The sequence below is a fragment of the Rhinoraja longicauda genome, unplaced genomic scaffold (genome assembly GCF_053455715.1).
Source record: "Rhinoraja longicauda isolate Sanriku21f unplaced genomic scaffold, sRhiLon1.1 Scf000204, whole genome shotgun sequence".
Taxonomy (NCBI): Eukaryota; Metazoa; Chordata; class Chondrichthyes; order Rajiformes; family Arhynchobatidae; genus Rhinoraja; species Rhinoraja longicauda.
In genome coordinates, this window is record NW_027601422.1 from 149386 (window position 1) to 163211 (window position 13826).

At 41.2% G+C, this 13826-nt stretch overlaps 1 protein-coding gene across 1 annotated transcript in view; it reads right to left on the reverse strand.

The window, feature by feature from the left end:
- LOC144590555 (mitotic spindle assembly checkpoint protein MAD1-like) overlaps positions 1-13826 on the reverse strand; it is a 139898-nt gene that overhangs the window by 110000 nt on the left and 16072 nt on the right. Inside the window, exon 2 of the mRNA XM_078395082.1 lies at positions 5067-5157. Within this exon, the coding sequence (XP_078251208.1) occupies positions 5067-5093 (27 nt within the window). The 5' untranslated portion in view covers positions 5094-5157. The remainder of the gene's footprint in view (positions 1-5066; positions 5158-13826) is intronic.

Genomic DNA, 13826 nt, shown 5'->3' on the forward strand with positions numbered 1-13826 from the left:
TGATCTCACCATCAGTCATATCTTCCCATCCCCACCCCATTCCACTTTCCGTTGAGACCACTCCCTCTGCAGCTCCTTGGTTCATTCATCCTTAATGTATAGAGCATGGGTGCAAAGGTGGAACAACATAGAAACAGAATGAACAGCTTTTCACTCTACTTCGGTACATGTGACAATAAACTAAACTGTAAACAGATGATGGTCAGCGTGGACTGTATCATTAAGCTAAACTAGAGGGCCAGGGCATTTGCTGCACACATGAAGTAGTGGATTGACTGTAATAACTACTGGGTATGACACATTCAACTTCAACTACACTGTACAAACTTCGTCTTGTTGTGAACAGCACTCAGATAGTCAAGAATATTAATGTAAATTTATTTACAAATGCGTTTGCACATTCTTTTATATGGTGAGACTAGCAATCATGCATTCAGTTTCGCACCAAAGCCTGTTCCCTTCATTTCCATTGAGGAATGTCTTGCATCAATACAGTACACATCGGTCTAGGAGAGTTATCAAGGTGAGGAAGTAATGCCATAAACACAACATTGTCAAAGTTTCATGTGTAGCTGCAGAAAGCAAAAGTCTACAGCTGGTAAATGTTGTCCTCTGATGGCAAAATGCTTGCACATGGAGTCTGGGGCTTGTTGTCTACTATGGATAGGCAAGTATATTTTGATGTCCACTGCATTTTATGTAGATTGTTAAATAGACACTGCAGTGCCACTATGATATCCTGGCAACAATAATCCCAGTCAAGTGGTATCAAATGGAGACAATAAACTAAACTAAGTTGTTTCACTCAAATTCTGTGGGTATTAACTTGCGGGGTAAAGGAAATATCAGCCTTCACCATTTCTTTCCTGCTTATAAAGCAATAATAGGAGAAAAAGGCTTCTTTAAACTTGCCTAGTTTTTGCCATAGAGAAATTGTTGAAAAAAAATCAATAGATCAAAATGCAGATGGGTTTAATCAATCAAGTAAAGTTGATTAATGCATATTCATTTTTAGTGTTATAATATAAAAATACGGTTGCAAAAATTAACCTCACTAAATCTTTTTGTCTGATGTTCAGCTGTGGAATCAAACAGCTCAACAATTTTAAGCAAGTTTTGCCCGATCCAATGCTTACATCATTCACCTTTCTAGAGATTGAAGCAATATACATACAAACCTACAGATAGCCAATACAGGCCTAACCCTTTAATGCTGAGTATCATACAAATAGATATGGGTCAATCCTCATAAAATTTTGATGTCAGGTCACAACTGAATAACAAACAGAAAATCTTGTTCAACTTGCATTTCTTGACGCACACTCAGATGGCCATGCTGCAGGGATGCAACCTCCTCCCCTGCCTAATGTGGGGGGTGGGGGTGGGGGTGGGGTGAGCCAACACATATATTCCCTGACAAATGTAACCTGCAAGATTTCAGTGAAACAATTTCTACTTCTTCAACAGTCCCTTACCATTGAGGGTGCTGCCTCTATCCCATTTCCGAGGTGGACTATGCAATAATATCAATGTCGGACGCTGCCACTATTAGGGAGGGGTATGTGGCAGGATAGGCAGCTGGGTGGCTTCCTTCCACTCTTTATGCAGGTTTCTGTGTACTCCCATCAATATCCCAAATGGTTGAATAGTTGTGGACCAGGAATTCTCACAAGCTATCATTTGATAAACGGCAACCAGTGTTAATTTTTTGAGGAAACCAGAGAAGAGTCCCAATACTTCCCAACCCATCAAGATTCCATGATTGTTAACAATGTCTTGAGCATCATATTAAGTTATGTACACTAATTCAGATTTAGCACAATGAGAATTCATGGTTTATTTATATGTTCAATGATGTGCAAATGGAATAACCAAATAATGGTTTATTTGACTAACACTTCTATTCTTTTGAGATTCCTGACTCATTGGGAAAGAAATGGGGATTCTGTTTGTTTACTAATATTCTGCTTGACCACTAATTGAAATATTGTGCAGTCATGCTCTTCCTTTCAATTGGTAAGCAATGGTTATTTCAGTGTGATTTTTTAAATTATCCAGACATTTTCTATCATAAACATGGATAAAGGAACAATGACCATAATAGGAACATTTCACTGGACTAACAATCAAGAACATGAATTTGAATTCTAACAAAGCAGGTCAGGATCTTAAATTCCATTAATCAAATACATTTGGAATGTGGAGCTCGTATCAGAAATGATGCCCATGAAAATAAAAAGTACCTGTTAAAAACAATTTGGTTCATTGATGACCCTTTGGGAAGAAAATCTGCCAACTTTATTTAAACTGGTTCATATGCAACTCCACACTTGCAGCAATGTGGCTGATTCTTAACTACTCTGTAATGGGCTAGAAAGCTGCTCCGTGATACCAAACCTAAATAAGCAGCTTACTATCATCTTTCCATGGCAACGACAGATGCCAATAAATGGTCAGCACACACATCAGAAGAAATTAATAAAATGGCAAACTAAATATAACAACATGATTCTAAAGAGAAATGAATGACAAATGTATGTCCCTGCACAATTACTTTCTTGATCACTCACATGAATGCAATCCAGAAGTGGCACTTTTGGAACCAAAAAGCACAAACTCAATTTATCAGAACTGCTGTTACAAGCGAAGGCTGTATAAAATAATTAAGAGAACCCTTTAGCTGCACTGTGGTATTAGAACATTTCTGCACAAATACATCATTGGCTTGAACTAAGAACAAATATTTATCTCTACCTTACGAGAGTCAGTAAAGTTACCAACATCAAAAATGGTCCTTCTGCTGCCACATCGGCACAATGTTTAATATAAACCCATCTCTTAATTTAGAATGATGTGCTGCATATGACAAAACAGTCATTAAAGTCCAACTGCACAACATTTTTTACCTTTATCATTTGGTACCAAATCACCAATTAAGTAACCAGTCGGCGACAGGTCTGTGTGCAAACACTCAATCGTAAGAAGCTAAGTGCTGTCTTTCTTCCCTTTATGTGAACTGCCAGTACATTCTTCCCTGAGATTTGGTAATAAAAGAAGATTGGATACAACCCTAATAGATGCTGAGATAAAATCAATAGGCCTCTTGAGTTGCAAGCCATAGCAAATCTATGGCTTTTCTGTCAAAAGCTCAAATTGAACATTTTCTAAAAGATTACAAGTGTGAACATTTACCTTTGAAGACAGCAATGTCATATAAAACAACATTTTGCACTTTGTTAAAAGAATGTCTGTACTTGCAAAGTTATAGACTGCAACTACATTCACTACTCTTCAACTATCAACTCCATTGACAGAATCAGGGCCTGGTGCAATATGAGCAATAATGTTGAATTCCAAACGGACATGAGAAGATTTTGCACCCAGCAAATATTTCAGAACCTTTTTCCAAGTGGGAAATGAAATAATATGAAACAAGAAAACAATATTACCTAAATGTCAGTGTACAGTATGCAGAAATTTTACACTAAATAAGTATTCTACAATGTAAAAATCTCTCATCCCAAGGTGCTTCATGGTCAATGAATACTTTGATACGTGGTCACCTGTACTGGAAGGCAAATGAGATGTGCAAATCAGATGACAGACCTGTTAATCTGTTTTCTTCAGCACTGATTTTGGGATAAATCTTGCTCAAAGTAGTGAATGTATTCCCGACCCATCTTCAAAATGATAATGATTTTTTTTTAAAAATCAATCAAAGGAGCCACATGGCGTATTATAGAGATTAGTCTATAATCTTAAAGATAGAATACCCAATAATAAAGTCATTCTTCAGCCTGGCTGAATTGCTGGCTGATAATATGTGGTCAGGTCCTGGAGCTTTTTATTTAGTGTGCTAACAAGACAAGCCAAAATAATAAGTTAAAAGATAGTAAAAAAGTTCAAGCGGGTCTCTGGTGCACTATACTTGATTAGCAGGAGGAGCTTAAGCATGCAAAACCAAACAAGCATTCTGCAGTGCAAAGTACTTTTAACGAACCCATCTTTTTTAAAGGCATGATTTAACTGGGATGGCAAAATTGTGCAGGTATCAGAGCTGCTGTCTCACAGCCCCAGCAAACAGGGCTCAATTCGGTTTTTGCTGCACTGTGTGTATATTTGCATATTCTCTTTGAGACCATGTGGGTTTCCTCCAGGTGTTCCGGCTTCCACAATAAAAATGTGTAAAGATAATTGGCCACTGTAAATAGGTCCCAGTGAACTGTAGAATCTGAAGGTCACTGGTGGAATTGAGGGGAGAATAAAATAGGATTAGACTAGGATTAGTGTAAATGGGTGTTTAATGGTCAGTGCAGATTTAATGGTATGAAGGATCTGTTTCTGTGCTGTTTCTCTCTCTCCCTGTGATTAACTAAATTAACAATTGCAAGTGACACTTTTAGTCTGGCAGGGTATTGTAAAATTCTGGCTCAGAAAAAAAAGTGAAATGACTGTTTTGCAGTTTATTTTTATTTATTTTTACTTGAACAACACTTCAAAATCAGATCAGATCTATAAATAGAAAACTCTTTGCAACTAGTTGGAAGTCAAATTAATACTAAGCAATGATAGGAATAAAGTAAAACAAAATACTTGTCCCTTCATATAAGAGAAGAAATATTTTAAAATCAGAGTAATGCTAAAATAGAGGTTAACAGTTAGCCTGTTGTTCTTTTGCCAGTTCGTTGAAAGAGCTATCCAATTAGTGTATCCATACCTGCCCTAAACTCACTGCACCTGATTTTCTTATTGTCCTTCAAGTATGTATCCAGTTGCTTTTGCAAAGGATGTATTGAATTTCTGTCCATCACTTTCTCAAGCAGTTCCTTCCCAAATCATAACAGTGCTATTTTGGAAAACACAACTCACTTACTTTTACATTTTTAGGACTGTTCTGCAATTATATTCCACCTCCCCCACAGAATAAATCTACAATTTTACTCCCAAGTGAGAAATCCACTCTGCTGGCATATGCTAGCCGATTTCTTCCGCTGTCTTTGCGGGAGTAAGTAAATTAAAGCATATGTTATTATTGTGCACTTCTCCCAGACCCCACCTGCCTGTACCTGAAGGGTGCACGTATCCAGTTTCATTTCCAAGACCTTGTTCGCTTCATCAAGACGCCCTCTCTCAGCTTCCAACTCTTCAATCTTCTGCCTGCAACAAAGTAGAATTGAGAATCATGTCTATACGTCCATATGTTTTATTTTGGTAGCCATCATCCCAAATGTTAATTAATATTGGAGCCAATAATAACATATGCTTTAATTTACTTACTCCCGCAAAGACAGTGGAAGAAATCGGCTAGCATATGCCAGCAGAGTGGATTTCTCACTTGGCAGTTAAATTGTAGATTTATTCTGTGGGGGAAGGTGGGATATAATTTCAGAAGTTCTAAAAATGTAAACATAAATGTAAAAATGTAAATATATATATATATCATGTCTGACGAATGGCAGGCAAATCATGTCTGACGAATCTTATAGAATTTTTCGAGGATGTAACTAGTAGAGTGGATAAGGGCGAACCAGTCGATGTGTTATATCTGGACTTTCAGAAGGCCTTCGACAAGGTCCCACATAGGAGATTGGTGTACAAACTTAAAGCACACGGTATTGAGGGTTCAGTGTTGAGGTGGATAGAAAATTGGTTGGCGGACAGGAAGCAAAGAGTAGGAATAAACGGGTCCTTTTCGGAATGGCAGACAGTGACTAGTGGGGTACCGCAAGGCTCAGTGCTGGGACCCCAGTTATTTACAGTGTATATTAATGATTTGGACGAGGGAATTGAATGCAACATCTCTAAGTTTGCGGATGACACGAAGCTGGGTGGCAGTGTTAGCTGCGAGGAGGATGCTAGGAGGCTGCAGAGTGACTTGGATAGATTAGGCGAGTGGGCAAATGCATGGCAGATGCAATATAATGTGGATAAATGTGAGGTTATCCACTTTGGCGGCAAGAACAGGAAAGCAGAGTATTACCTGAATGGTGACCGATTGGGAGAAGGGGAGATGCAACGTGACCTGGGTGTCATGGTGCACCAGTCATTGAAAGCAAGCATGCAGGTGCAGCAGGCAGTGAAGAAAGCGAATGGTATGTTGGCATTCATAGCAAGAGGATTTGAGTTTAGGAGCAGGGAGGTTCTGCTGCAGTTGTACAGGGCCTTGGTGAGACCGCACCTGGAGTATTGTGTGCAGTTTTGGTCTCCTAACCTGAGGAAAGACGTTCTTGCCTTAGAGGGAGTACAGAGAAGGTTCACCAGATTGATCACTGGGATGGCGGGACTTACATATGAGGAAAGACTAGATAGACTGGGCTTGTACTCGCTGGAATTTAGAAGACTGAGGGGGGATCTTATAAAAACATATAAAATTCTTAAGGGGTTGGAGAGGCTAGATGCGGGAAAATTGTTCCCGATGTTGGGGGAGTCCAGAACCAGGGGTCACAGCTTAAGGATAAGGGGGAAGTCTTTTAGGACCGAGATGAGAAAACATTTCTTCACACAGAGAGTGGTGAGTCTGTGGAATTCTCTGCCACAGAAGGTAGTTGAGGCCAGTTCATTGGCTATATTTAAGAGGGAGTTAGATGTGGCCCTTTTTGCTAAAGGGATCAGGGGGTATGGAGAGAAGGCAGGTACAGGCTACTGAGCTGAATGATCAGCCATGATCATATTGAATGGCGGTGCAGGCTCGAAGGGCCGAATGGCCTACTCCTGCACCTATTTTCTATGTTTCTATGTTTCTATATATGTGTGTGTGTGTGTGTGTGTGTGTGTGAAGGAGACAGTTAATTTAGTGCAGGTGCGGAAGATATCTATACAAATACCAGAATGATTTGCAAATTTTAATTTTAAAAAGGAGATGCAGAATAGAGCTTAGGAACGTCCCATATCTACTTCCGTCAAGATTCTAATATTAAGCCATGATAGCACACCATTTATTGTATATGTACCTCTGATGAAAGAAAAAAATATATTTATTGCAAGTCACCTCTAACCACAATCACAGTTAACTGCTTGACAACTGAATACCACTGAACAGACTTTGAGTAGCTTATCTCCGTAGCCTGCTAAGTGGTGGTCATTTTGGTTCAACTGACAGCACTTCCATTTCATATCATATTCCAAGGCTGCGCAGTCAACATAAATATCTTAGTGGCGTCCCCACAAAGTGCAACGTCTTAAAATACACTAAATTTCGAAGTATTGAAAATGAGAAATCAAGTGGTTTACACAGATATCAAAAACCTCAATGCAATATTCAAATAAGCATAGTTCTATTGATATACTCTAGTCTGCATCCGTACCTCATTAATATCTGTCATTAACCATATTGTGTGTCATTCACAGAAACTGTAAATACGATTAGCATTAGGCCATGGAGCCCTTTAGCTCCATACTACCATTTAACAGAATTATAGTTGAGCATCCATTTCAGAATATTGTTCTCACATCCTTCCTGTTGCTCTTGAATCATTTTGCATTAAGAAATATATGTACCTCCTTTGAGAATATTCAATAACTCAGCCTCCACTGCCTTCTTGTAGAAAATGCCATAGGTGAACCACTCTCTGGGTAAAGACATTGCACCTGATCTCTTTTCCGAATGGTATAGCCCATTTCCTGGGACTGGGACCCTCTAGCCATTAGGTACTTCCTCTCTGTATATCGTTTACTTTAGTTTTAGTTTATTGTCATGTGTATTGAGATAGTGAAAAGCTTTTTGTTGCGTGCTAATCAGTCAGCGAAAAGCCAATACATGGTTACAATTGAGCTGTTCGCAGTGGACAGATACATGATAAAAGGAATAACGTTTAGTGCAAGATAAACTCCAGTAAAGTTCATTTAAAGATAGTCCGAGGGTCTCCAATGAGGTAGATAGTAGCTCAGGACTGCTCTCTAGTTGTTGATAGGATGGCTCAGTTGTCTGATAACAGCTGGGAAGAAACTGTCCCTGAAGCTGGAGGTATGCATTTTCACTCTTCTGTACCTCTTGCCTTTTAGGAGAGGGGAGAAGAGGGTGAGACTCGTCCTCGATTATGCTGGTAATCTTGCTGAGGCAGCATGAAGTGTACTGTAGATGGAGTCGGTGGATGGGAGGTTGGTTTGTGTTTATCACACTGGGCTGCGTCCACAATTCTCCCCTATTTCTTGTGGTCTTGGATGTTGATGTTCCCAAACAATGCTGTGTTGCGTCTCGGTAAAATGCGTTCTATTGAGCATTGAGAGTTGTTGGGGACATGCAAACTTCCTGAGCCTTCTAAGGAAGTAGAGGTGTAGGTGTACTTTCTGGGCCATTGCTTTGATATGGCTAGTCCAGGACAAGTCGCTGGTGATATTTATGCCTAGGAACTTGAAACATGTAACCATCTCTACTTCAGCACTGTCTATATGTATTGGAGTATGTATTGGAGCTTCCTGAAGTCGATCGCTATCTCCTTTGCCTTGCTGACATTGGGCGGCACAGTGACGCAGCAGTAGAGTTGCTGCCTTACAGCGAATGCAGCGCCGGAGACCCGGGTTCAATCCCGACTACGAGTGCTGTCTGTACGGAGTTTGTACGTTCTCCCCGTGACCTGCATGGGTTTTCTCCGAGATCTTCAGTTTCCTCCCACACTCCAAAGACATACAGGTATGGAGCTTAATTGGCTTGTTAAATGTAAAAATTGTCCCTAGAAGGGTATAGGATAGTGTGAATGGGCGGGGATCATTGGTCGGCGCGAACCCAGTGGGCCGAAAGGGCCTGTTTCCGCGCTGTATCTCCAAAACTAAAAACTAAAGAAAGGTTGTTGTCTTGACATGAGGTCACAAGGTTCTCAATCACCTTACTGTACTCTGTCCCGTCATTATTTGATATCCAGTCCTTGTGTCGTCGGCAAATTTGTAAATTGAACTGGATTTGTACTTGGTGGGACAGTTGTGAGTGCATAAAGAGTAAAGGAGGAGGCTGAGAACGCATCATCGTGGAGCACCAGTGTTAAGGGTTATCGTAGAGGATAATTTGTCCCCAATCCTCAATGATTGGGGTCTATTGGTCAGAAGTCGAGGATCCAGTTTCAAAGATGAGTGTTGACTCCATTTTCCACGAGTTTGGCTTGGAAGGGATAATGGTATTAAAAGCAGTGATACATTCTATGAACAGGTCTGACGTAGGTGTCTCTCTTATCCGGGTGTTCCAGGGATGAGTATAGGGGCAAGGAGATGGCATCAGCCATGGAATTATGGTGGTGGTAGGCGAACTGCAGTGGGTCAAGGTTGTTTAGTAGACTGGATTTCTTGGTACTGGTTCCTCCTGCTTCAGTTTGCGAACTTGAAGATGGAATTTGCAATGTGTCCAGCTACACAGTTGTGAGTCTTGAGTGAGTAGAGCAGGGGCCTGAGCACACAGCCTTGAGGTGCTCCCATACTGATGATTATTGAAGAATAAGTATTTTTGCCAATTCGAACAGACTGTGGTCTGTTGATGAGGAAGTCGAGGATCTAGTTGCAGAGGGATGCACAGAGACCCAGTTCCTTGAGCTTGGTAACCAGTTTGCAGGGGATGATGGCATTGAACACTGGTAGTCTATAAACAATAGCCTGACGTATGTGTTTTTATTGTGCAAGTGGTCCAGTGTAGAGTGGAGAGCCAATGAGATGGCATCCTCCATTGGCCTGTTGTGGCGGTAGGCAAATTGTAATGGGTCGAGGTTCTTGTTGAGGTAGGAGTTGATATGCTTCATAACCAACCTCCCAAAGCACTTCATGTACAGGCTGATCGCGGGTCGGCGCAGACTCAGTGGGCCGAAGGGCCTGTTTCCACACTGTGTCTCTAAAGTAAAGTTTAAAATTTTAAAGTTAAAATAAAAGCATGCTTCACTGTTGTAACTCACTGAAGTGGCACCTTGTACCATTGAAATATTTGTAAATAAGAATAAATGTTATTTCATACAACCAGAGAAAGTTTAATATACAGACTTTGGACAAACATAAATAGTCAGTCAATACTTTGTTAACATTCTGTATTATACTAAACCTGGATCAACATTAGTAATACAAATGCAAAAATATGCCAAACCACAGAGAGCTTCCAGTTTCTAACTTGAAAGCCAATGGTCATATTTTATTCTCTGAATTGCCAGATGCTGTCCACTGAACTGTTCATCAAGTGACTTAGAAGAATCTCCTCTGGAAGCTGTCACATCTTTCAACTATTGGCAAAATAAACTCCAGACGCAAGTGCCTTCAGGGGAAACTCATTGTGACAGACAATGACAAATGTTTCAGTTCTGCAGCCAAGTAAATAACACTGATAAGGACTTGACAGCCATGATCGCCTAACCTTGAAGACATATTTAGTATATTAGACAGCAATATGCATCCACTCAAAAGAGGTGAAAACAGTTCATAAATACATAGATAGCTTCATATGCATCCATGGATGGATAAAATTAATAGTATGGGAAGGAAAACAAGGGTGTGAATAGTACATAGGCCACCAAAGTATTGCTTCTCGATGACAAAGTATAAATATCAAGTAGTGTAAGAAAATAACTGCAGATGCTGGTACAAATCGAAGGTATTTATTCACAAAATGCTGGAGTAACTCAGCAGGTCAGGCAGCATCTCAGGAGAGAATGAATGGGTGACGTCACCCATTCCTTCTCTCCTGAGATGCTTCCTGACCTGCTGAGTTACTCCAGCAGAAAGTATAGAGGTTCACCTGCACCTCCTCCAACCTCATCTATTGCATCCGCTGCTCCAGATGTCAACTTATTTACATCGGCGAAACCAAGCGCAGGCTCGGTGATCGCTTCGCTCAACACCCGCGCTCGGTCCGCGTTGGCCAAACTGGTCTCCCGGTGGCTGAGCACTTCAACTCCCCCTCCCATTCCCAGTCTGACCTTTCTGTCATGGGCTTCCTCCAGTGCCATAGTGAGGCCCACCGGAAATTGGAGGAACAGAACCTCATATTTCGCCAGGGTAGCTTGCAGCCCAGTGGTATGAACATCGACTTCTCCAACTTTAGATAGTTCCTCTGTCCCTCTCTTCCCCCTTCCCCTCATCCTTCCCAGATCTCCCTCTATCTTCCTGTCTCCACCTATATCCTTCCTTTGTCCCGCCCCCCTGACATCAGTCTGAAGAAGGGTCTCGACCCGAAACGTCACCCATTCCTTCTCTCCTGAGATGCTGCCTGACCTGCTGAGTTACTCCAGCATTTTGTGTATAAATATCAAAGTCATTTAAAGGAATTTGCGATTATCAGAGGTGATCTTAATCTGCAAATCAGTAGGACAAATTAAACTGGTAAAGATACTATGGAAGGCAAATTAATGTGGTGCATCACAGATTTCTCAGAGCAGTAGGTTACAGAATCTATCCAAAAACAGAATAGAAACAAGGAACTGCAGAAACTGTGTTTTTTTTTAATATGTAAAGCTCTGGAGTAAATCAGCATGTCAGGCAGCATCTGTGAAGAACATGGACAGGTGGCTGAATTTTTCCAGCTTTCTCCCCCCACCCCCTCCCTACAATCAGTCTGAAAAAGGGTCCTAACCCACAAGGTTACGTATCCATGTTCACCACAGATGATGCCTAGTTCGCTGAGTTACTCCAGCAGTGAGAGAAGTTTAATCAGCCAGTTCAGTCGAGGTTCTTGTTGAGGTAGTCCAGACTGGCAATATTGCTCTTACGTAAGGATTTATTTGAAATGCTACATTTTGCAGGGAATTCTGTGCAGAACATTAGGGTCAGAACATCTAGAAGGTTATTAGCTCAATATCGCGTAGCGATAGAAAGTATTCGGTGTGGAGTACAAGGCTTTAATCTAATTTTGAGGTCTGAAATGACAAAATGCTGCTCTAGATTCCCACACTTTGATGACATAATTTGAAGAAATTACCTTCTGATAATCACTCATGGATACATTGTGCTTGAGAGTGGGCACCATAGAGTTCATGGGACTCTGGTTTGGTGCCAATATACCATGTTTATTAATGTGTGATGGTATACTTAGAATTGATGATGATATTTAATTGCTACAGAATCATTGGAGGTTATTATTGTAAAGGTTTTATATATTACTAAAACTCTCATCTTATCTGTTTGTGTGTTTCTTTCTTTCTTTGGTTGATTGTGCGTACCCGAAATACAGCCAAAACGGTAACAATTTCTGGCCCATCTTACTCACCCATTGGCCTGCGGTTCAAATGGTTTTCATATTTTAAAAGTTATTCACTTTTTAAACTTTAAAAAATCACTTTTTAAACTTTAATAAATCTCTTTTCTACTTGCCCTGCTCATCAGCCGCACCTGCGCAGTAATACCTCCGTGTTCGACGTCACAATAAGAACCCAAAGTGTCCACGCCTGCACAGTTGGGCCATGTTACATAGAAACATAGAAACATAGAAAATAGGTGCAGGAGTAGGCCATTCGGCCCTTCGAGCCTGCACTGCCATTCAATATGATCATGGCTGATCATCCAACTCAGTATCCCGTACCTGCCTTCTCTCCATACCCCCTGATCCCTTTAGCCTCAAGGGCCACATCTAACTCCCTCTTAAATATAGCCAATGAACTGGCCTCAACTACCTTCTGTGGCAGAGAATTCCACAGATTCACCACTCTCTGTGTGAAAAAAAACTTTCTCATCTCGGTCCTAAAAGACTTCCTCCTTATCCTTAAACTGTGACCCCTTGTTCTGGACTTCCCCAACATCGGGAACAATCTTCCTGCATCTAGCCTGTCCAACCCCTTAAGAATTTTGTAAGTTTCTATAAGATCCCCCCTCAAACTTCTAAATTCCAGCGAGTACAAACCGAGTCTATCCAGTCTTTCTTCATATGAAAGTCCTGCCATCCCAGGAATCAATCTGGTGAACCTTCTCTGTACTCCCTCTATGGCAAGAATGTCTTTCCTCAGATTAGGAGACCAAAACTGTACACAATACTCCAGGTGTGGTCTCACCAATGCCCTGTACAACTGCAGCAGAACCTCCCTGCTCCTATACTCAAATCCCCTCGCTATGAATGCCAACATACAATTCGCTTTCTTCACTGCCTGCTGCACCTCCATGCCTACTTTCAATGACTGGTGTACCACGACACCCAGGTCTCGTTGCATCTCCCCTTCTCCTAATCGGCCACGATTCAGGTAATAGTCTGCTTTCTTGTTCTTGCCACCAAAGTGGATAACCTCACATTTATCCACATTATACTGCATCTGCCATGCATTTGCCCACTCACCTAACCTATCCAAGTCACGTTGCAGCCTCCTAGCATCCTCCTCACAGCTAACACTGCCCCCCAGCTTCGTGTCATCCGCAAACTTGGAGATGTTGCATTCAATTCCCTTGTCCAAATCATTTATATTGTAAATAGCTGGGGTCCCAGCACTGAGCCTTGCGGTACCACACTAGTCACTGCCTGCCAAAAAGGACTCTTTGCTTCCTGTCTGCCAGCCAGTTCTCTATCCACATCAATACTGAACTCACAATACCGTGTGCTTTAAGTTTGCATACTAATCTCTTATGTGGGACCTTGTCGAAAGCCTTCAGGAAGTCCAGATATAACACATCCACTGGTTCTCCCTTATCCACTCTACTAGTTACATCCTCGAAAAATTCTATAAGATTCGTCAGACATGATTTACCTTTCATAAATCCATGCTGACTTGTCCAATGATTTCACCACTTTCCAAATGTGCTGCTATCCCATCTTTAATAACTGACTCTAATACTTATGTAAGATGGCTGCCGGATCCGCGCGTACGCTCAAAGCACGCTGATTGTCCGCCGGGGCTTCTTCCCGCTCAAAACAATGGCGGTCGCCGTTGAGCTATCGCTGCAGG